The 24,781-nt window shown below is 39.5% G+C and overlaps 1 protein-coding gene across 2 annotated transcripts in view; it reads right to left on the reverse strand.

The window, feature by feature from the left end:
• The window catches only part of API5 (apoptosis inhibitor 5), a 28,147-nt gene extending 6,216 nt beyond the window's left edge, over window positions 1-21,931 (reverse strand). For both annotated transcript variants that reach the window (XM_010856170.1, XM_010856161.1), the window contains exons 1-13: window positions 21,709-21,931; window positions 12,654-12,815; window positions 11,475-11,568; window positions 10,945-11,010; window positions 10,266-10,417; window positions 8,182-8,388; window positions 7,619-7,723; window positions 6,435-6,524; window positions 5,120-5,301; window positions 3,345-3,438; window positions 2,444-2,500; window positions 642-718; window positions 1-137 (exon numbers count right to left, since the gene is read on the reverse strand). In XM_010856170.1, coding sequence (XP_010854472.1) covers window positions 1-137; window positions 642-718; window positions 2,444-2,500; window positions 3,345-3,438; window positions 5,120-5,301; window positions 6,435-6,524; window positions 7,619-7,723; window positions 8,182-8,388; window positions 10,266-10,417; window positions 10,945-11,010; window positions 11,475-11,568; window positions 12,654-12,815; window positions 21,709-21,777 — 1,492 coding nt within the window. In that variant the 5' untranslated portion in view covers window positions 21,778-21,931. The remainder of the gene's footprint in view (window positions 138-641; window positions 719-2,443; window positions 2,501-3,344; window positions 3,439-5,119; window positions 5,302-6,434; window positions 6,525-7,618; window positions 7,724-8,181; window positions 8,389-10,265; window positions 10,418-10,944; window positions 11,011-11,474; window positions 11,569-12,653; window positions 12,816-21,708) is intronic.
• Between the last annotated feature and the right edge of the window lie 2,850 nt (window positions 21,932-24,781).

The following is a 24,781-nucleotide window of genomic DNA, read 5'->3' on the forward strand; positions in this document are numbered from 1 at the left end:
CATAATTAAAGTTGCTCAAATTGCTGCTATATTTCCCACTAGGAGGATTATAAATCTGCCTGGCATCCCTTTTTGGTCCTGCTGAAGATTTCTTGGGAGGTGAACCTGAAGTTGTATCTTCAGTGGCTCTCTTTTGCCTATAATGGTAGGAAGAGCAGCATTGAAAAAAAAGTCTTTTATATCAGAAGCTAGCAATATATTTATTAGTTACAAAAGACATCCTAAAGATGACAGTCATGTCAGAAAAAAGGAAATAACATCTGATGTCATCAAATTAACTCTGCTAAAGTTATGGAGACATTGTCAGAAGGGCATTTACAAGGCTTCAAAACAATCTGAAATATGTATCTTCACAGATTATACACAAGTGACTCATTTCATAGAACTTATCAGAAAAGTCTTATGCCACAGCAATACAATGGTTTGAAAATTCCAGAGTTGTATTCCGCCAGTTTATTTTATAAATACCAGGTTAGATTTTCTATTTAAGTCATGCTTCTAATAGCTATATTTTAACATCTTATTAAGAATCATTTAATAATGTACCATTTTGTACAGGAAATGCAATAATCTGAATTCAGACTTTTCATATTTATAAATCAAATATTAGAACACTTTAATCCCTTTTAAATGTTTCTTACCCAAGTTCAACCTTCTGTACAGGCTTCCAGGATAATGTTACTGTGCTCTTATAAGAAGGAGGAATATGGAAGAGATCCTGAAGAAACAAAAGGAAGAGATTTCTAACATATCTGGTGGTGTGGAAAGTGGTAGTAAGGATAGGAAACAGGAAGACACATCTGTAATCTTAGGAAAGGAAAGTAATTCATCCCATTTGCTTTTGTGCTAATGACTAAAACAATAACCTAGGGAAAAAAGTGCAAGAGGAAAGTAAACAAGGACAATTTTGTTTACAAATGACATATATTACCTAATTAATGTTATTTTGTGCACATTTAAGAAACTGCAGCTAACTTTTTTCAAATGTCATTTCAGGTTACAGGACAAAATATCAATCTTTATCAACTTCAATCAAATCTCCAAGTGGTTTCTTTTGCACAGATGCAGTCACTAATGTGCTTTAAGGAAAATATAATGGTGCAATCTGCATTTGCTATTGCAGATTTTTAAGTGGTTCAATACTAGAACAAAATTAATGGTCTGGGTAATCATGTTTTTCTCCCCCTCAAATATCTATATATTACCAATAATGAAAAAACCCACGTTATTTAAATACTAAATTATCAATATATGGTAATGAAAATATTTGCTAAATTTAAATACTGAAATAATTCAGAAGTGAAATAATCTAATCCTCATTATACCCTCAAAACTATGATGAATTTATATTTATCATTTTACCCTAATTTTTATATATAGGTAACATCTGATAAAAGTAAACTGAGTTTCTTTCACAGTATTTGTTTAAAGTATTCTAAACATTATCTTCAACTTTGATTTGTGGTATCAGTTCAAATAAAGTAAAATCTCACATTTTAATGTATTAATTCACCATTTCAAACTATGATTTATATTTAAGATTTGAAATAAATGGAGCCTATTATAAAAATTTTCTTTGAGGTGTGAGTCAGTTTTCTTCCCTCTTAAATGCCCTTTCCCTTTTCCTCTTGGCACTGATAATTCATCCCTTAATATCTCACTGTTTTCTCTGAAAAGTTCCCTTTCTCTTCTGATAAAAAGTAAGTATTCCATGGGCTTTTTACCAGACTACTTTTAAGACATACCACTGGCCCTGATTTTGTTACTGTCAGGCTTTGTGCTGTAAGTGTAACAAATATTTCTTTCTCCTACCTGGCTATAATACTGTTAACTTGTGACAGTACCGTTAACCTATGATATCAAACGATGGGTTCTTTGTTGTGATTCCTCTTTTGTTCTTTCAGGTTATTAGTTTTTGTTTAGGCTAACAGATACTTGAGGAGGGTGAACGGAACTGAAGCGTATGTATGGCTTAATGGTAAGGTACACCTTAGCCTACAGTGTAGAACACTCTCAATTTATTACATAGACAAATTAACAGAAGACAGCATGGGACAGCATGTCATGCACCACATAAGACTGTCCATTCTTAGTGTAAGTGAAGCAGGGTTTTATTGGTCATTCAAAAGGAACCAATAGCGTTAAAACTACAAGAGCTTAAGTCAGTGAAATTTCTGAGTCTAATGTATCTGCTCCAATGCTGTTCGTCAGAATTGTGCATGCCTCCCTTTGTTTACAGTATCTTCTGCAATACCATTTAAATAAATAAAACGAATTATAATAGCTACAAAAATGTTACTTGGTATTATAAAAGGCATAAAGCTTTAAAAGGCCAAATGTATGCAACGTAATGGCATTTCTCCTTCACTAGACCGTTACAGACATATCCCCTGCACTAACTTTCTAGCTAGTTGGGATGGCTGAGTAAGAAAGGAAGACTTACCTTGATTAAAACATTAATATTATTTGTTATTTTCAATGCAACGACTTTAATCTTGTTCTGTAAAAGGGAAACAACATTAAATTAAAATGCCAGTAACTTTTATGATGTATTTCTTTCCCATATAAAACTTCAATTCCACTTCTTTTTCAGAATCATTTCTACAGTTAGGAAATTCATTGGCTTATATCTACAGATAGTGCTTATTCCTATTTCTCGACTATTAATAAATGTAGCGATGGCAAAGACAGGAAATAATCTTTATCTTCCCTCAACAGGTTAGAACATTAAACTGTTAACTGCAGTTCACTTGAAAAACAAGTAAGGGACAGGTCACTGGCACCCATCAGTTGTTTTAAAAGAAATTAGTGTATGTTACAGAAAGACACAATGAAACTTAAAATATTTCATTAGGACTAGGATGAAGTAGGATGAAGATTGATCAAAATAGATGAGATCAGGGAAAACCAAAGATCCCAACATAAACACAAGATATAGTTTGGTACAGAATTAGTAGTTTAATACTTTTAATTTTAATGTAAACTAATGTTTGGGTTTCAAAAAGGTAAAATTTTAAAATGTCACAATCGCTAAACAAATATTTAAACAAAATGTGCTGCTAATGAGACCCCAGTGAAAGATCAGTATGTATCAAAGTTTGGTAACAAACACTGTTCACAAACATTGGAAACATTCAAGACATTTCAACAATGGTAGAAGTTTCCTAGATAGCATATACCTAAATATGCAGTCTTCTAATACTGTATCTTCAACCTTTAGACTTAAAATCATTGGTTCAAATAAAGTTGAATGGTACACTTCAATATATGAATTCAGTCTGAATTTGTAATGAATGGTGGCTATTATAAAAATTTCCTAACGAGATATAAGCCAGTATTCTCACCTCATCTGTTTTTAAGGCCTCGCCTGTTTTACCTTGGAGAGCCAAGCGGAGTTGTCTGATGTAAACCTGCAGGCCCCGTGCAAAGTACTGCAGCCTAAATGAAGAAGTGTTTATTAATGAACAAATCATCACTGCAACTGTTTTAAATTCGAAGAAAACTACAGCCTTTACCAATAAACAGTAAACTTTGAGGGGGACTTCCTTTTAATTATCAATGTATGATCATAAGAGATACACAAATAAGTAAAATAAAAGTAGTTTTTGTCAAAAATTGAAAGAAATCCACTGGCAATGGAAACACTTCTAGAACTGGGTTAAGGAAACTTGTTACATTAACCTGCAAGGTTAACCTAAGTTAGAAACAACCCAGACCATGGGTTAGAATCAGGTGGCCTGGAGTCTTCTCTTCCACTAGTCAAGTGAAGCTCAAGTGACAGACACAAGTCACTTAATCTGTGTTTATCTGCTAACAAGGGACGGTGTTTGACCCATTTGCACCTTAGGGTCCAGTTTAAAAATAAAACAAAATTTTGCAAAGGATGTCGAGTAATCTTTTTTTCAAATTTGTTTCCAGGTAGTATGTGTGGAAAAGTGCTACCGTAACTCCAGCCTGCCGCCTTCTAGGAATTCTGCTTAACAATGTGGCATCGCTGGTTTTTTGTCACTTTCAGAGTAATTTCCTAAGATGTTTGCTTCTGGTCAAATGTTTCAGCAAGTAATAAACCTCTGCCTTACCAAAGCATAGAGGACAATCACAGATGATACAGTAGCTTAAGATGAGAATTTGTTAACAATGATTTAATACAAAGTATCTTCCTGAGACACAAATTGATTTCTCCAGTGCTGCTCCTCCAGCCACACTATAACATAATAAAAACCCTGTAAGATATTAAGAGCAGCTGCAGCTGCTAAGTCGCTTCAGTCATGTCCGACTCTGTGTGACCCCATAAACGGCAGCCCACCAGGCTCCCCCATCCCTGGGATTCTTCAGGCAAGAACACTGGAGTGGGTTGCCATTGCCTTCTCCGATTAAGAGCAGCTATAGTTTACCAAATACCCAGTATATGCCAGGCACTGTGCTTAAAGTTTTTCATTACTGTCATTTAATTCTCTATAAGGTAGATGCTGCTGCTGCTGCTGCTGAGTCACTTCTGTCATGTCTGACTCTGTGCAACCCCATAGACGGCAGCCCACCAGGATGCCCCGTCCCTGGGATTCTCCAGGCAAGAACACTGCAGTGGGTTGCCATTTCCTTCTCCAGTGCATGAAAGTGAAGAGAGAAAGTGAAGTCGCTCAGTCACGTCCGACCCTCAGCGACCCCATGGACTGCAGCCTTCCAGGCTCCTCCATCCATGGGATTTTCCAGGCAAGAGTACCAGAGTGAGGTGCCACTGCCTTCTCCGAGGTAGATGCATCTATAAATTAGTATCTATAAATTTAACAGTTGAGGACAATTTGATTCTCACAACTCTGTAAGGCAGGTGCTGTTATCTATAAAGAACAGCTGAGGACAATTTGAGGTGTTAGGTCAGAGAACCAGCCCAGTATCTATCCTAAAGCAAGTGAGGAGAGCCAGAGGGCATTTCTGTAAAAGGCCATCCTCTGCCAAGCATTTGTCATGCCACCACAGTTGCATCTTTGCATACATTCCTGTTTTGTGGATCTTGCATTCTTTTGCATTGTAGTAAGCTCTTGCAAAATGAAAACGAAACCAAGGCAGCCTCAAGATAGCTTTCACCTTTATCAAGGACTGGGGCACTGCAATCATATATCACCTGATTTTGAAATCTTTGAGCTTTTCTGCATTCAGCTTAGCTGTTAAGAAATCTGGAAGTTTTCGGCCCAACTGGTGAAAGCTGTACAACAAGCATTCCACATAACTGAACTGCAGCTTGGGTTCCTCATTACCAGCATTCTCCCCGTTTTCTGCTTCTTCTGGAGGGAGAGGCATGTACTCCTAAGAGATGAAAATACAAGAGATAGAGGAGATCTGCTCTAGACACTCTAATTATAAAACATATACTCAAGTAATTATAGGACACACTTTTAAGACACAAAACATTAAAAACTACCAAGATAAGAAATTTACATAAGATACCCCTTTTACATTTTGGATCAATGACCCAACCGGTCAACATTCCATATTAACCTATAGTATAGCTGTTGCTGCTACTGACGACAAGAGTAGCCAACCCAGCACTAGGCAGATGAAGGGACTGAAGTTCTGAGAACTTAGGTAAAAAACAAGCTGAAGAGTCAGGATTCAATCTAGGTTTGGCAACAAAAGCTGATGCTCCTAAAACAGTATTCTTAACAAGTTTCTTAAAAAACTGAAAAAAGAGTTATAGTATGATCCAGCAATTCTACTCCTGGGCAAATATCCAGAGAAAACTAATTCAGAAAGATACACACACCCCAATGTTCACAGCACTATTTACAATAGCCAAGATACGGAAGCAACCTAATGTCCATCGACAGGTAAACAGACAGGGTGTGGGGCATCCATGTGCACACACACCGCAGTGCACTCAGCCATGAAAATGGGTGAGACAGCGCCATTTGCAGCGACAGGGGCAGACCTAGAGATCATTATACTGAGCAAAGTATGTAAGAGAAAAACAAGGAAGAGTATAAGACATATGTCTCTCATGAAATTCCCAGAAGAAAACATAGGAATAAAGCTCCTCGACCTGGGTCATGGTAATAACGATTTTTTGGATATGACACCTAAACTGTAAGCCACAAAATAAAAACCAATTATGACATAATGACTTCACTTCTAGGTCGTTAAAGCTATTTGGCCCTGGGCAGTAACGGCGATGGTGCTCTGGAGAAAACAGAATATTCTGATGAAGAAATAGTAGAAAAACTTACTATATAAACCTTGTATTATATTTTGTCTAAAGCATCAACAACAGAAGAAATGCAAAAGACTAAAACAGATTTAAAAAAAAAAAAAGTAGACAATTTTGTGGCCTGAGCAGCTAAGAATACTCATTAGGATTATTACCTAAATCACTTCAAAATCCGGCTCTGCATAATCTGTAAATACTATACTACTATGCCATAAGGAAAGAAAAAAATTCTTACCAATAACTTATCAAATAGTTTCCTTAAATTTGTTTCTAGTTTTTCCATGTCACCACAAAATGAACTCATTTCGGCCAAGAGTTTTAATACCTAAAACACACAATTTACTGTTATTAGCATTCTTTTCTTTGAATGAGCAAGGGTTGTAAGATAATATTCTAGATAACTATTTAAGATTGCTTATTTTTCAAATAGGCTTTTACAGAACATAATGTTTGAACTGGAAAAAAAAAGATGCAGCTCTATTTTACTTTGAGGAAACTGAAGGTCGGAGAGAGAATGTAACCTGGCAAAGTCACGATATATGAGTGGCAGTGCAGACCCTGAAACCCTGATCTCATGGCTCTCAATATGCCTGTGGGAATAAGTAAGGAAAGGAACACACACGACACTCTCTGCTAGAGGACAATAACACACAAGGAAGAGACGACCAGCAATATTCACTGCTAATATTTAGGCTGGGCCTCCTGTGCTATCAAACTCAGTCTCTGCATACTATCAAAGTATCAGTAACCGCCACTGTTCCTGAGGTTCATCTCTGCTTTACTCAATCCCAGTCTGGTAAGTCACACCCAGGACATGTGAAGCAAACCACAGTTTAATTGCACAGTGAGACTCTCCTCTCTCCTAAGGACCTATGAGGAAATGGCATATTTCCATATTTTAGTTCAACTAAACAAACATTATCAGGTGCTTTTCAGAATCAGGCTCTACATTAGATTTTGGAGATTCCGAGAGGAATAAGGTTAAATCGGGGAGAAAGCAGTAAAGTATTTTTATATGCTCCGAAAAAATGTGTACGTACATTACAATTGATACAGAAGGGAGAGAGGGTAGTCAATTCTATTGGAGAAGGGATAAACGACATTTTGTGTGAATCTATTTAAACCTGGCTCTATCAGTTACAGAGATAGGAACTGTCATGACTGAACAATGTATTTAAAAGCATTAAGGTTACAAAGGTAGAGAATGACTATAATGAAAACTACAGGCATTGTTTTCCCACTGCAGCAAACTCTCAATGAATCCATAAAGCATTTCCATGTAATTAATCCTGGGACAGGTTATTAGCTAGCCACCACCAGGCCTTAAATCTCTTAGCAATCAGATCAAGTTAGTGGTTTACATTTAGGTTGAAATATGGCAATGCCTTTTCAGTGCTAAAGCCAGAAATTTTCTCTTACCTCCAACTGTATATCAAGACCTTCCACTGGGGTAGTCAAGGAACTGAGGTTAGGGAGAACTTGCTCACAGAAATAAGTCACAAACCTTGTGGAATGAACATTTTTCTGTAAAAATCCAAAGAATACTGATAAATAAAAAAATAAATACATTATTTTTTTGTTGTCAAAAAAATAAATACATATTCTCTCAAATGTAATAGTCGAATGTCAATCAACAAATGCTCAGTATCAAAGCATCAAGTACTACAGCTAAAATACAATGGGAGAGCATATCCCAGAGCATCTCATAAATAACCTCAACAGACAGCATATACTTAAGTTGCAAAGTAACCTGGAGCATGGGACTTAAAATTCTTAAGACTTTTCAAAAGTCTCTAGGCAAGACTTTAAAGAAACTTCTTGCTGCTTTGGGCTCTTCTCCTAGGCCTGCATAAAACAAATGACTGCTCCACTGTGTTAATACTTTTATGCAGAGCTTTGAGGAGAATGGTCAAGTGTATATCTACACAATTACAAGCCAATAGCATAATCAAAATACTAGCTATAGAGAACAAAGAGCTCACAGAGAAGAGGGGTACCGCCTGCCGAGTGCACTGTAAAAGCCTGTCCACACAGTCAGGGTCTGAGGGGTTGAAGGTCTGTTCCAGGTCAGCCTGCTCAGCCACCAACTCTACCAGTTGCTGCCTTCCACTCACTGTCTGTAAGCTTTTTAACCCAGACAGTATCTTCATGAACAGGACGAATTCTTCACCGGTCACATCTTCTAGCACCTGGAAAGAGACCATTCAGAATAGTTATTAGTATCTTTATCACTTGAATGGAAAAGAAAGAACAATATTGAAACTGCACAGCAAATTCGTTGTGCAGAAGTCGGTTTGCTGCTCGGATCTCTGAAACACTGAAGACAGAACAACTTCAAGCTTCAGTCGACTTAGCTTCAGAATAAGCCATGCACTCTCAATGGTGCACTATATTGTTTCCAAGGGGACAACACTTGGTTCTCAGGAAATTTCACTCTTTTTTTATGTCTAAAGCACAGATGCACATATAGTACATAAACAGATCTCCAGTATATCTGTGGTGTTAAAATTTCAGGGAGAGCGGCTGAGGGTACTCTCTAAATCTAAAATACCTAAAAAGGCTCTTCAGGGGCTGACAGCGGGAAAAAAAAACCATGAAAATCTGGCAATAAACTGTTAAATCAGATTCAGTTCCTTATATTTAAAAGCAGCCTCATTCATATTAACATGGTAATTACACACAAAACAGGAAAAGTGAAAGTGAAAGTCTCTCAGTTGTGTTCAACTCTTTACAGCGTGGGATTCTCCAGGCCAGAATACTGGAGTGGGTACCCTTTCCTTTCTCCAGGGCATCTTCCCAACCCAGGGATCGAACCCAGGTCTCCTGCATTGCAGGTGGATTCTTTATCAGCTGAGCCACCAGGGAAGCACAAACCAAACAGGAGACCATGCAAGTTTTCAGTCCTCTGTGTCAGCGGGTCTCAACCTTTCTGTCCACTGACCAAAGGAGCAAGCAATCATGACACATCCCACCAGACACAAAAGTGAAATATGCAGCTCCTTTCTCTCTCATTGAAGAAATCTTGCCAATAAGCAAGTGAGTGGTGCCATTAGAGACAACACTGAATTTTCCTGAACACATAAAAATAAACTATTCCCAAACTTTGGTGCTGTTTGAACGAAAAGTTAATTGTGGCACACCTTTCAAATCTTAGCAACTGTAACTCTGCTAGTGCTGGGTGCACAGACAAATAAGCATGGTCTCCTGAGTTTATACTGTCATGGGACAGTATAAAACAACAGGTCATTTCAAGGTGATTTCATTTCCATTTTGAAATGATTCAGAATCCTATGGCTGAATATCCTAAAATTAGGGAGACAGGTGGGAAATAAGTAAAATTTCCTGAAGGAAATGATTCATTCAGAGACCTGATGAATGCATAGATTTTGAGGATAATACCACAAAGGATTTATATGTGATCAAACCCTTTAATCTTTGGCCACCTCATGTGAAGAGTTGACTCACTGGAAAAGACTGATGCTGGGAGGGGTTGGGGGCAGGAGGAGAAGGGGACGACAGAGGATGAGATGGCTGGATGGCATCACTGACACGATGGACGTGAGTCTGAGTGAACTCCGGGAGTTGGTGAGGGACAGGGAGGCCTGGCGTGCTGCGATTCATGGGGTCGCAAAGAGTCGGACAGGACTGAGCGACTGAACTGAACTGAACCCCTTTAAAGTAACACCGTGATTCATCATTACAAGTGCTGCTGTTGTTGTTCAGTCACTAAGTCATGTCTGACTCTTTGCAACCCCATGGACTGCAGCATGCCAGGCCCCTGTGTCCCTTACCATCTCCTGGAGTTTGCCCAGGTTCATGTCCATTGATTGGTGATGCCATCCAACCATCTCATCCTCTACTGCCCCCTTCTCCTTTTGTCTTCTCCACTTCCCATTAAAGTGACCAAAGTGCAAAATACAACAGAAGAAAATCCTGAAGTTCTACAATGGTTCTTATGGGACATATGCTCTTATAAACAAGCTACGTATAGCACTGATGAACAGTGCTAAAATCAACTATGTTCCTGTGCATTAGAGAAGTTCACTAAAAGATAACGGAAGCTTACCTTTTTGGATTCAGTTAGTATAAGTTCCTCTACTTCCTTTGTTAAGACTTCATCTGGTAAAGTCTTAAGTTTTGTAGAAAGGAATTTAATTGCTCGTTCTCTAACAATGTCCTCTCCTTGAAGTATTTGGCTGAACAAGCCACCTAAAGTCCCTGCAAAACAAAATAGTTGCATCCGGAAGTCAATTCTATATAGGAATGACATCCTTCAAGTTAATTTGAATTACAGCATTTCTTTTCAAGTGAATTAATATACATCATGAATATCACTGATACTGGTTAAACCAGTCTAAAATTTCTACAGTCTCAACCATAAGAGTGATCATATACTTTGTTCATGGACTCAGAATCAGCTTGAGCATGACATTCCTTTTTTATCATTATTAATAGTAAATAAGCCCAGGGATTTCTGGATGAATTTTTTCAAGTGGGAAACAGAGTTTTTCCAACATATTTCTAAGGGAAAAGTTTGGTCTGTTTTTAAAATTATTTCTTCTGGTTTTCTGAGTCATCTTGACTCAACAGCTTGAGCTAAGCTGCTTTTTTGTCCCCTGAGAACACTTAGAATTTTTATGAAACAGATGTCTGGGTGAATCCCAGACTTTACCCTTAATGAGAAATGCCAAATTCCCCAATTTGTTAGGACATCAAACACAATTCAGAACAAGAAGTGGCCTTACCTTTTGCATCCATCTTAAATATACTTAAGAGGGCGTTGTTCACTAAGTTAAATTCTGCAGAGTCATCTGGATAGAGAGAAAGAGGTACAGTGTATAATCTGCTTCCTTTTCAAACTTAAGACTCAACACAGTCTGTCACAGATTACACTGAGAGGAGACGTAAACTAAGCATTTATCTCAGGTACCAAGAAAACACAGCTTTCCTGGAAGGGTAGAGACCCTGATCCGTGTACCCGGCAAGCGCTGATGCTAAGATTGTAAGATGGTACAGTTAAGAAACTACAGGAAGCTGGGGGTGACAGATCACGATGCATCAAAATCCCCCAAAGCATCCAGTCATTATACCTTCACAACCAGAATTCAAAACAAAACTAGAAATCAGACAGTCATAAGTCATTAAGCTTCAAACTAACTGTATGAAAAAAGAATTTAAATTTCTATCAAAGGCAAATCTTCAGGGAAAAAAAAAAAAGAATCATTATTTCAGAGAAGTTACATTTAGATAAAAGGGTAATAATAAAATTTCTTACCTGTTTGCAAAAGTTGGGTTAGTATATCTGCCACTCGGGGGAGATTTTCTCCAGTGGCAAACTGAGGCAGCTCTTTAATTGCTTGCCGTCGAATCTGAATATAATTTCAAATAAAAAATTAACCAAATACTATCATGAATAAAAACAACCACCTCGACCTTTAAAGAGGACAAAAAGTACGAGAGAAACTGTAATAACCGCATATGCGCCACAAAACTATACAACATGAGATTTTCAGTTTTAGAGATAATTTATTCCACTTTAATATTCAAGCTTCACAGAATATGAAACAAAATGCAGTGGAAAGGGACATTAAATACAATTATCTGACTCAAGTAGACAGACTTGAGATTATAAACAGTCTATATGTTGACTATATACAATTGTTGGGTTTTTACTACCTACCTGTGGGCACACCATACCGTATCCCTCAAGAATGGCTGCAGTGGCCAAGGTCATAGCTAGTAACGACTTACTTTAGGATGTTCAGTATGCAAATTTGTGGATATATTCTGTGTACATAATTCCAAATACAGGATCTTGGTTTATTTAGTTTAATATAAAAATTCAAATTTTGCACAAAATGTTGATGATTCACTACTTTCATTTGAAAAGCCAGGGGCTAATAGTCGAAAATTCTTAGGAACTTGTATCAGCAGCCAGAAATGCTAATGCTTAATTCTGTTCCAAGGAAAAACTACTCCTTTTTATTCCAGTAATAACATATAATTATTTCACAGTTCAATTATTTTTCTGCTATGAAAACTATTTAGGGGTGTTGAAACTATATTTTATGCTGCAATGCTGTTATTATTTTAAATATCCAAGAAAGCATAAATCGACTACAAGCTAAAGCTAGTCTGATTTCACGTGCACTTTGCCTAACAATCTACGAAAAAGATGTGAGCCACAGCTGTTTTCAACAGTGGATAATAAATAAGCAAAACGAAGTATTTTGCATGCATTTTTCACAACTGAAAGGTGGAGAAAGAGCTGACACGTTTCCTCACATGCAGACTGAAGCCCTGGGATGCTGCCCCAGCAGACCAGACCTGGCGGCAGGATTTTATCACGCGCTAGTATGCCTGGTGCTTCAGGTACATTAGCCACACAGAGAGGATGTCTGAAAGCGGCAAAAGCGACACTGAAAGCCTGTCGGAGCATCAGCCATAAACGTACCGATACGTCTTCGTCTTCACAGAGGTCCAACTGTGCATTGATAGCAGAATCGGCCAATTCTGGAAAATGCTTAAAGAATTTTGGAATAAACTGAGCTGCTAATCTTTTTTCCTTGGTACCACCTTTGACACCATCCAATATCACTTGATAAGCATCTTTATGCTGAAACAAAAGAATAAAGCAGAAAAGAAATACAATTTTGAAGAATGGCAAGTTAAACAAATTTCTTTGAGTTTGCTTTAAGTTAGTAAAATTTCACACAGGCTAAGAAATAGGGCTTACTTAGGGAGTTTTACTGCTTAAATTTAACACCTACCTTCCTACTATCTGTTCCCTGCCCTTCACATTATTCTTTGTCATTTGGGAAAGAGAGAAGAATGAATCTAATTTTATGTGGGGAAAAAAAAAGGTTTGTTATGTACTAACACTTCTTCATTTAGTGATTAACTGTTCTTAGTCTTGTGACTGTATCATGCTTTAAAATTTTGTAATAAACAGAATAAACACAACTGTACTCATCTCACACGCTAGCAAAGTAATGCTCGAAATTCTCCAAGCTAGGCTTCAATAGTATGTGAACCGAGAAATTCCAGATGTTCAAGCTGGATTTAGAAAAGGCAGAAGAACCAGAGATCAAATTGCTGACATCTGTTGGATCATAGAAAATGCAAGACAATTCCAGAAAAACATCTACCTCTGCTTCACTGACTACACTAAAGCCTTTGACTGTGTGGATTGCAACAAACTGTGGTAAATTCTTTCAGAGATGGGAATACCAGACCACCTTACCTGCCTCCTGAGAAATCTGTATGCAGGTCAGGAAGCAACAGTTAGAACTGGACATGGAACAACAGACTGGCTCCAAATTGGGAAAGGAGTACGTCAATGCTGTATACTGTTACCCTGTTTATTTAACTTTTATGCAGGGTACATTATGTGAAATGCTGGGCTGGATGAAGCACAAGCGGGAATCAAGATTGCCAGGAGAAATATCAATAAACTCAGATAGGCAGATGACACCACCCTTATGGCAGAAAGTGAAGAGGAACTAAAGAGCCTCTTGATGAAAGTGAAAGAGTAGAGTGAAAAAGCTGGCATAACACTCAACATTCAAAAAACTAAGATCATGGCATTTGGTCCCATCACTTCATGCCAAATAGATGGGGAAACAATGGAAACAGTGACAGAGTTCATATTTTTGGGGCTCCAAAATCACTGCAGATGGTGACTGCAGCCATGAAATTAAAAGACGCTTGCTCCTTGGAAGAAAAGCTATGACCAACCTAGATGGCATATTTAAAAAACAGAGACATCTACTTTGCCAACAAAGGTCCGTCTAGTCAAAGCTATGGTTTTTCCAGTAGTCATGTATGGATGTGAGAGTTGGACCATAAAGAAAGCTAAGTGCAGAAGAACTGATGCTTTTGAACTGTGGTGTTGGAGAAGACCCTTGAGAGTCTCTTGGACTGCAAGGCGATGGAACCAGTCCAGCCTAAAGGAAATCAGTCCTGAATATTCATTGGAAGGACTGATACTGAAGCTGAAGCTCCAATACTTTGGCCACCTGATGTGAAGAATTGACTCACTGGAAAAGACCCTGATGCTGGGAAAGCCTGAAGGCAGGAAGAGAAGGGGACGAGAGAGGATGAGACAGTTGGATGGCATCACCAACTGGATGGATATGAGTCTGAGTAAGCTCTGGGAGTTAGTGATGGACAGGGAAGCATGGCGTGCTGCAGTCCATGGGTTGCAAAGAGTCTGACATGACTGAGCAACTGAACAGACTGAAGAAACACAATTCTCAAATAATTGTGTTACGTTTAGATATACTGATCTATTTTCAATGAGCACATTGCACAAGGTAGAATATATTCCTGAAATTAAGCAATAAGAGGAAAGTTAGGAAGCTTTATTTTGCCTCATGTTTTAGAATATAAAAATGGTAATTTGTTCTGCATGCCCAATGTCACATATTTAACTTTTCATTAAAATAATACATTCAAAGTTCGTTTGTTTCCTTTAAAAAAAAATTTCAGAAGTGCTTGCCCTCAGATACTCACAATATATGAAGAGTCAACAAATTCCCAGTCCCCACTACACACCTGCCTCCAAACTAGCCCTTTTATTAATGGATCAAGTTGGGAAACAAAGCAATACATATCGTGACTACAGAAAACTTTTAATTACTGGAAAACCTTAAACATACTACTAAACCAAATATGTACACAGCATTGTATTTACTCTGTAAAAGGCAATCCTCTAAATGCTTTAGATAAGTTAAGTGGATGACTAAAGAACATCCAGTATATTACAGACTCAAGAGAAAAAAAAAGGCAGGATGCAAAGATATTTAGGTTCATTGGAATCTCAATTAAGGACACTATTTTTTAAAAAATAATCAGAAATAAAGTGTTTTATGTATCAAAAGGCTATGGTCACAATTAGATCTTTGAATGGCACAGATTTTAATATATGCATATTTACTAGATTAATGACAACTCCTCCTATCTTAAACATTAATACCAACCCCTGAATAACAGAAATTTCTGTGAATAAGGATAGCTTCCTCATGAAATGCAGACACAAAATCAGCCTTCAGGAATTATTACTTCAAAAGTATATTACCCACTTTTTAGTGCAAAGGTTCAAAAAAAATCATGGCTGACTTCGCTGCCACTTAACACTCCTGTAGCTTGCTCCATAGCTTATGAAAAGTGAAAACGTTAGTCGCTCAGTGTGAAAGTTAAAGTGTTAGGTGCTCAGTCATGTCTGACTCTTTGACACTGCATGGACTGCCAGACTCCTCTGTCTATGGGATTTCCCAGGCAAGAATACTGGAGTGGGCTGCTATTCCCTTCTCCAGGGGATCTTCCTGACCCAGGGAGCCAACCCAGGTCTCCTGCATTGCAGTCGGATTCTTTACTGTTTGAAAGTAAAAGCTTCCCACCAGGGAAGCCCTCAGTAGATGTCATAAAATCAAAGTTTGGAGCCATCTGACATCCTTACTTTTTGCAGAGTTATCAGTCCAATTTCCTTTAACTTCAATTTCAAGCTTTACTTAGAAAGACCTTTGAATTGTCTAAAATTCACTGTCTAAAAGTAAATGAAGAATTCCTGCTTGAAACAACCCATCCCCCTACCAAGGAAAAAAAATCTGGAATAGAACAAAAAGGGATCACCAGCAACATCTGCTGAAAGCCTACAAGAGGCTGTGGAATGCCTTGTGTATTGTGTGGAATGCCTCACAGTAATCCTGTGAGTTAGGTGTTACTACTATCCCTATTTTTCAGATGAGAAAACCACCAAGGCTCAGAAAAGTGAAATAATTTGTCCAGAACCACACAGAAGGTTAAGTAGCAGATCCAGGACCCAAACATAGTTCTGATGGGTTTTTAAGTCACGATCTGTGTCTAATACCAAGCTTCTTTAATTGGAATCTTTCAAATTAGTATTCTGAGATCTTAATTAACAAAAGAGGAGAGAAAGAAAAGTTTGCCAGATCCAGGGTTGTCAAAGGCAATTTGAGTCCTAAATACAGGCTTCACACAAGCATATAAATTGGAATGTATTATCCTAAACATAAGACCTTTGGAAAGTTAAGACATTTTAACATCGTTAAACTACCATTAATAGTCATCAGTTTTATCAAATAATTTCACAGACATTATTAACAGACTTTAATTATCCTTTATGAAATGCAAAATAAAATTATATTCTCTTTGCCAGCTTTTTAAATTATCTGCTTTTCAACTGCAGTATACGGACAAGACTTTTGAATAGAAATCTCCCTCAAGTAGTTACTACTTCTGGTTTTCAAAGAAGACACAAGATGTAAGTGATATTTTCAGTGATCACAGTGATTCATTAACAGGTAGGTGTGTAAACACAATAAAATGTTTCACATACTACACAGCACTGTGCACTTTCCTTTTCCAACAGTTGTATATTTTAGCTAGATAAATGATTTATCATCCTAATAAAAGGCTTTAATTGTAAACATTTTTAATACATTTCTAAAACTATATCTGTGATTTTAATATCTAATAAAAAGAGCAAATGCAAAAGAAATTAAGATATTTTCAAGTAAAAAAGTTACAATTTGGTTCGCATTTAGTAGATAAATTATAAAAGAAAAAGTGAAATCACAACTAATAAGTAGCCAGTGATGTGCAAAGTAAAGCTATTACTTTAGAGAAGAAAGGATGCAGTTACAACAAATTTCTCAAGTATGACATAAAAAGAAGATGGATGAACTAAGCTGTATTCCTTCCTTCCTTAGACTCAATTAAACTTAGTTTGTGTGTTAAACTGTTAACACTTCTACATATTTTTGAGGGATTATGAACTTGGTTGGTCTTTGATTTTAGCTTAAGCATGCCAGAAAAAAGTACCAAAAGAATGCTATTTCATGAAACATTAAGTCGGTAAAGTTTATACTCTTCTACCCTTAGAGCCAATACACTCCTGTGTAAGAGAACACAAGAGAAATCAGAGTTTAGGTGTTATATTGGTCAGATCTTACCACAGTCTAACTGCCAAAATCCCTTAATAGGTGTTTGGTTTTTCTTTAAGTTTTTCTTCTTTTTTTTTTTTTTGGTTTTTCTTGACTACATAACATAAAATTAAATATTTACATCTTAAAATTAAGTACTCATAAAAAGTTAAGACAAAATCTAATGATGGGCCACAGCATGTGCTTTTATGGCCTGTTGGGAACCAGGAAAAGGGCTGAGAGGGCTAAGGAACACAGCAGAGGAAGGAGACCTGCCTAAGGAGTGGCAGAGGCAGAGCGCGAGAAAGGGGGCCGAGTAAGGAGGTTACAAGAGGAGAGACGACAGAAGGACTGCAAGTTTTGAGGTATTAAATAATGCTTCACTTAGAATTTATGACCTGCAGTTTGCTTCTTAGAACATACATGTTCACGATTTAAATATGTCTGAGTATCTGTATAAAGTTCCCTTCTTCATTCAAGAGACTCCTGAAAACAAGGGTTATGTGGTAAATATGTACCTGTTCCTTCCTTGACTGTATTTCTTCAAATGTTCTACTGAAGGGCATGGGACAAGGCAAGGAGAGAAACAAAAAAAATAAAAGAATTTAACCCTGGGCAGTCCCCTCAGTGGCAGCTCCCTGAGCAACTGTGGAATTCACCTCTTTGAAAAAGGGTGAAAATCAAAATACAGTTAGAAGGAAGTTCTAGACTAAGAAACTCAAACATGGTTTCAAAAGTGTCCAGAGAAGTGTGTGTTAGTTGCTCAGTCGTGTCAGACTTTTTGCGACCGCATACTCTGTTCATGGAATTTTCCAGGCAGGAACACTGGAGTGGGTTGCCATTCCCTTCTCCAGAGGATCTTCCAGACCCAAGGATTGAACCCAGGTCTCCTGCATTGCAGATGGATTCTCTACCGTCTGAGCCACCAGGAAGTCGAGAGAGGTGCCTGCCAGAAAATTCAAACTCTCTACTGTAAATCTTCTAAGGTAACATGAAAATCTGGCTTAGGTACATTAAGAATGTAAATACTTTTTCCTCTCCTTAAAAAATCATGAATGGTGTCCCTTCTGTTAAGTTGGCTGTTGCTTTCAATTAAAATTTATAAGCAGTATCTTGAAGCCCAATACACTTCTCTTTAGTGAGCAGTTTTAGGAGTTTTCTCTAAAAGGGAAGCATTATTACACAACAGAGCAGAATTAGTTGGCATTACGGTTTAGGCCAGCTTCAGTTCTACCAGAATTTACTGTCTGAGGCTCAGCAAATCATGACACCTTACTACACAGAGGTCTTTTATCTTATTTAGTTGTTTGACACTTGACATTACAGTGTCACGAAGGCACTGATGTCCCATCACTTAAAAGCACTATGCTAAAACCTTACTGTCCAGCAGAGTGGCTGCTGGGCTTCCCAGGTGGCTCAGCAGTAAAGAATCACCTGCCAAGCAGGAGACGTGGGTTCCATTCACGGGTCAGGAAGCTCCTCTGGAGAAGGAAATGGCAACTGACTCCAGTATTCTTCCCTGAGAAATCCTTCGGACAGAGGAGCCTGGTGGGCTACAGTCCACGGGGTCACAAAGAATTGGATGTGACTTAGTGACTAAATCAACAACGGTGTTTGGTACATGACAGGCACTCAAAAAAGATACTGAATAAATGAAACGCGGGTCCTCATTCAAATCTGCACGAAAGGCAGCCCTCCTGTTTTTCACAAACTTCTGTCTCCTAAGCACTCTTCCTAAATTAAAAGCAGATTTCTTCTGAGAAACATTACTGACCTCTTGAGGAAGAACTCTCAACCTAAGCTGGTAGATTTATAACTAAAGATGACATAAGAGGAAAATCTGAACAACTCTCAAATTCATAGAATAGGAAAACTCCAGTTTGGCTTGTTTTCTCTAACGTACTCTAAGTAGGTGACTGTCCAGCAAAAAATAAGGGTTGGGGTACGGGACAGCACTGGGTTCTCTGGAAGAGTCCTGAATCACCTCTTTGGGAGAGCGAGTATACAACTGACTTGGGAATCACTGTTCTATCTTTTGTCCCCCATCCCCTCTGCAATGAAGTCAATTTTAGGCTGAACAATTTGCTACACTCTTCCCTAACTCAGTCATAACGAACAAGAACATCTTCACTTACTAGTTCCCTTGAGGAACAAGGACAACAAAAGCTCAAATTGAGTGACCATGTAAGTTTTCTCCACCCTGCCTCAATGGGCAGAAAATGTTTCCTTCACAGATGACTCAACACACACATCCTATAAACATCCACAACAGACTATCAGTAAGTATTTCTCATCGACGACATCAAAATTCTCTACTGAAGTGGAAATGTGTAGGAAAGAAAAATCATCTGATACTTGAAACTGGTATATTCACAATTCTAGATTAAGCTAAATATGGTCCCAAATTAAGTTTTTTGTTCAGCTCACAACGATTCAACCTGAATTATACATCTCTTTACTCTTTCTCTTAAAGATACGGGAATACCAGACCACCTTACCTGCCTCCTGAGAGACAGGTCAGGAAGCAACAGTCAGAACCGCACACGGAACAATGGACTGGTTCCAAATTGGGAAAGGAGTATGTCAAGGCTGTATATTGTCACTCTGATGATTTAACCTATATGCAGAGTATATCATGTGAAATGCTGGGATGGATGAAGCAAAAGCTGAAATCAAGATTGCCAGGAGAAATATCAGAAACCTCAGATACGCAGAGGACATCACCCTTATGGCGGAAAGCGAAGAGGAACTAAAGAGCCCCTTGATGAAAGTGAAAGAGGAGAGTGAAAAAGCTGGCTTAACACTCAACATCCAAAAAACTAAGATCACGGCATTTGGTCCCATCACTTCATGGCAAACAGATGGGGAAACAATGACAATTTATTTTCTTGGGCTCAAAAATCACTGCAGATGGTGACTGCAGCCATGAAATTAAAAGACGCTTGCTCCTTGGAAGAAAAGCTACGACCAACCTAGACAGCATATTAAAAAGCAGAGACATTACTTAGCCAACAAAGGTCCGTCTAGTCAAAGCTATGGTTTTTCCAGTAGTCATGTATGGATGTGAGAGTTGGACCATAAAGAAAGCTAAGTGCAGAAGAACTGATGCTTTTGAACTGTGGTATTGGAGAAGACCCTTGAGAGTCTCTCGGACTGCAAGGTGATCTAACCAGTCAATCCTAAAGGAAATCAGTCCTGAATATTCATTGGAAGGACTGATGCTGAAGTTGAAGTTCCAATACTCTGGCCACCTGATGTGAAGAACTGACTCACTGGAAAAGACCCTGATGCTGGGAAAGATTGAAGGCGGGAGGAGAAAGGGATGACAGAGGATGAGATGGCTGGACGGCATCATCGACTGGATGGACATGAGTTTGAGTAGGCTCTGAGAGTTGGTGATGGACAGGGAAGCATGGCGTACTGCAGTCCATGGGTTGCAAAGAGTCAGACACGACAGAGCATCTGAACTGAACTGAATTACACATGTTCAGAAAAAAAGGATGGGAGATGTACAGCCACAGCTTTGCTAATGTTATCAGTCTTTAGGATCTCCCACTTCCTACTGCTTTGGGATGGGTAAGCAGGAGAATCAAATGACGTTTTAAGCCCTGAAAAGATACAGCATGGGATTTCTAACAGTGATGGAGATTATGTCAGGGAGACTGGTTCTTTTACCAAGAAAACACACCACCACTTTATCAACTCCTCAAGTTCAATGGACTCTAGCACTTGAAGGCTCACAAAGAAGCAGCGGCTCGGAGGGCCGATTCAGCACTGCTGAAGTTGTGTCTGGGCAAACACTTTAGGGAACTCTTGCCAGACAACTCTATTTAAAGCTGCACACCACCCCCTTACCCCCGCGCACGGCCCTGTTATATTTTCTTCACACTTTTCACGGGGTGTGTGAGTGTGTGTGTGTGTGGTGGGTGGGGCGGGAGGGAAGCATCTAACTTTCTTATTTATCACTGCTCTCCCTCACTAAAGACGCGTCCTGGGAGAGCACGGGTCTGTCTTTCTCGTACTTCCAGGGCCCGGCGGCAGAACCTGGTTCCTGGCAGGCGCTCATCGAATAGGCTAAATAACGAAATCATAAGCCCTCATTAAAGTCTAGACGTAACGGCCCCTTCGGAATTTCACAAACTTCTGTCTCCCAAGAGCTCTTCCTAAATTAACTGCAGATTTTTGCCTCGAGAAAGGCGTTTCTGAACTCACAATTTAATCGTCCAAGGGATTGAGCGCCACCGAAAAGGAGAAGGACTTCAAAGGACCCTGGAGGACAAGGATCAGGGAAGAGACTGAACTGGGGATGGGGTGGGGTGCTGAAAAAGCTGAATTAGGAAACGGTGAGAAAAGGCTGACCACGGGAGGCAGAGGAGCCTGGGACGCGGGGACCGCACTCTGGCTGGTGAAGCCCGGATCTGCACTCCCGGCAGGGGCCCACCCCGACGAAAACAGCCCGGGCGGCCAGGAGCTCGCGGGCGGGCGAAGCAGCAGCCCCCGCCGGGCCCGGGGAGCGCTTTCGAGGCCGCGGAACGCCGGCCCGCAGGCCGCTGGGTTACTCACTTGGCCCACTTGCTCCGTGGCATCGGCTAAGATGCCGTAGTTGCGGTAAAGCTCCTCCACGGTCGGCATGGTGAACGACAAGCCCGGGGCCCGCTCCTGCTGTCCTCGTCGTCGTCGTCGTCGTCGCCGGCGCCCCCGCCGCCTCCGAAGTTCTCCAAGCCTGCGACCCGCACTACTCCGCCTCCAGCTGCCGCCAGTGCCGCCGCCAGTCACCGCGCACAGGGCAGCTCCTCCCCCAACGTCTACGTAAGGACGTGCGCGTCGGGAGCGGCCTTAGTTACCGGCCAACGCGCCGTTTGGGCTTTGGTCGCCCTCTAGCTCCGGGAGGTGCAAAAAGCCGCAAGGACGATTAAAGAAGCTTGTCGTTGTTTTTTTTTTTGAAGGCTTGTGCCTGGAAAAAGACCCTGATGCTGGCAAAGATTGAAGGCGGGAGGAGAAGGGGACGATAGAGGATGAGATGGTTGGATGGCATCACTGACTCGATGGACGTGAGTTTGAGTAAGCTCCGGGAGTTGGTGTTGGACAGGGAAGCCTGGCGTGCTGAATGAAGTCCATGGGGTCGCAAAGACTGAGAGACTGAACTGAAGTGTGCCTGGCTAGCTTGGAGGAGGGAAATACAAAGGTGACTGCGTATCTGCCTTTAAAGGATCTCAAGTTGGCCAGAAAAGTGATTTTACAGGGAGAAAAATAGAATGATGAATGAGAGTGCAAGATCTTCTATGGGAAGTCATAAACTACTTACAACGGATTCAAGGAAGATAACACAAATCTGTGGCAATGGATTCAGTGTTGTTTTTATTCTTTTTTAATTTGGGATTTTTTTTTTTTTTTGAGCAAAAATCACTCAGGTGTCCTTAAAAAAAAAGAAAAAGGACTCTAGTTGCAAACAAAACAAAACAGAAAAACCCAAAAAACAAAACAAAAAATTTGTCCATCAAGCTAAACCAGTCTAGGAGTGAAATTTGACTTGCTGGGAAGGTTTGTTTATCTTTGCTTACTGCCAGAGTAGAGTTAGGACCACCTGATTGTGTTTAATATTCAAGAGGGTAATAACTAACTGAAACCATATATACTTACTGATAAGAGTCTGTAAAATACAAGTTTAAACTAAAAAAAAAAAAAAAAAAAAAGTTGCAAAACAGCTATAAAATGATCACATCTTTATTACAAAAAGCATACAAAACAAAGTTACATGTATTCATATTGAACAGTCAAGATTGAAACATCAAGCTATGTAATAGATAGTAAATTTCAAACCCAGATTCACTTGTGCAGAATATACACAGGCAATGGTTACAGAACAGTTCCTTGGACCTTGTATCGCTCATTTAGATTAAGGATATTTTAAAATATTAGGAAGTAGGAGGGGAGGAGTTGGTGAGGGTTTTTTGAAAGAGAAATTCTGGACTTTCCAGGTGGGCTCAGTGGTAAGGAATCCACCAGCCAATGCAGGAGGCACAATAGACTCAGGTATGATCCCTGGGTCGGGAAGATCTCCTGGAGGAGGAAATGGCAACCCACTCCAGTATTCTCACCTGGGAAATGCCATAGACCGATGAGCCTGGCGGGCTACAGTTGATGGGCTTGCAAACAGTTGGGCATGACTTAGCCACTGAACAACCAAATGGGGTGGGGAATAAAGAGCAGAAAGGCAGGATGGGAAGCAGGTTCCACCTGGAGCAGAGATCAGGTTGAAAATTGAGTTTAGTGTTTGTGTTCACATGTGGGAACGGGCATTTTAATTTCTGAATTGAAGACTATCTTTTAACTAAAAGCAAGTAAAAAAGTTATGGCTCTGCCAGAATTTTTCTCTAGTGTCAGAACAAGATTTCTCTACCTTAATAAATTTTCAAGAGATAGTGAAAGGCAATAACAAAGGTGTATGTTGATCACATCCACTACATTAGGTACTCAATATAGTGTTAAGTGTATGTGTAAAAATAGGGAAGTGAGCTGGGGCAGGAAGTGAGGCTGTGTTTTCGAAGGGACGGTTGCTTTGGTTTAATATTTTAATTCACTACAGTAAGAATAAATTGTTATATACATATGATGTGCATGCATGCTAAGTCACTCAGTCCTGTCTGACTCTTTGTGACCCTGTGGACCGTAGCCCGCCAGGCTCCTCTGTCCCTGGGATTCTCCAGGCAAGAATACTGGAGTGGCTTGCCATCCCCTCCTCCAGGGGATCTTATGGACCCAGGGATAAAACCTTCATCTTTTACATCTCCTGCATTGGTAGGCAGGTTTGTTTTTTTTTTGTTTTTTTTTTTTACCACTAGTGCCCGTTTGGAAGTGAAGTCGCTCAGTCACTTCCAGCTCTTTGCAACCCCATGGACTGTGGCCTACCAGGCTCCTCCATCCATGGGATTTTCTAGGCAAAAGTACTGGAGTGGGTTGCCATTTCCTTCTCCAGGGAATCTTCCTGACCCAGGAATGGAACCTGGGTCTCCTGCACTGCAGGCAGATGCTTTACCATCTGAGCCACCAGGGAGTCCCCTTGGGAAACTCACATATAATGTATAATATATAAGATCCCTATAATTTTATATACCTGATTTTTAAGCATAAACTTCAAAAAAGATGAAAGACTCAACCAGTGTTTTTCTGTTTTAAAATATATGTACTCATACAATTTCCTTCAAACCTAATCCTTAACTAACTTGCTAGGTAGTTCCCCTCAACACTCACCCTTCTTTCTCTGTTGCTGCCCTTTAGTTAACCACAGTAATCAGTCTTGTGGACTCTTCTTGGCTTCCTTACTTCTCTGACCCCCAGTCCTGCTTCAGTTCAAGTTATATTTTTTTCCTCTATTTCCAACTGGTCATCTAGGCTCAGGGACTAAATTTGGCAGTAGTGATGATAATTTTGATGACAATGATTGTGATGGTAATAATAAAGGAGTCCTTCTAATAATAACCAACATATATCCAGAGCAATGACAAAGTTCTAAGCACTTCACACAAATTGATTCCTAAAAGCTCTGCGAGCTAGGAAATAATATTTTCATCTTCACTGACAAATGAGCAGACAGAGATGGGATGTGAACTAACTTGCCTAATATCCCTCAGCAGGT

The sequence above is a fragment of the Bison bison genome, unplaced genomic scaffold, assembly GCF_000754665.1.
Source record: "Bison bison bison isolate TAMUID 2011002044 unplaced genomic scaffold, Bison_UMD1.0 scf7180017854252, whole genome shotgun sequence".
Classification (NCBI taxonomy): domain Eukaryota; kingdom Metazoa; phylum Chordata; class Mammalia; order Artiodactyla; family Bovidae; genus Bison; species Bison bison.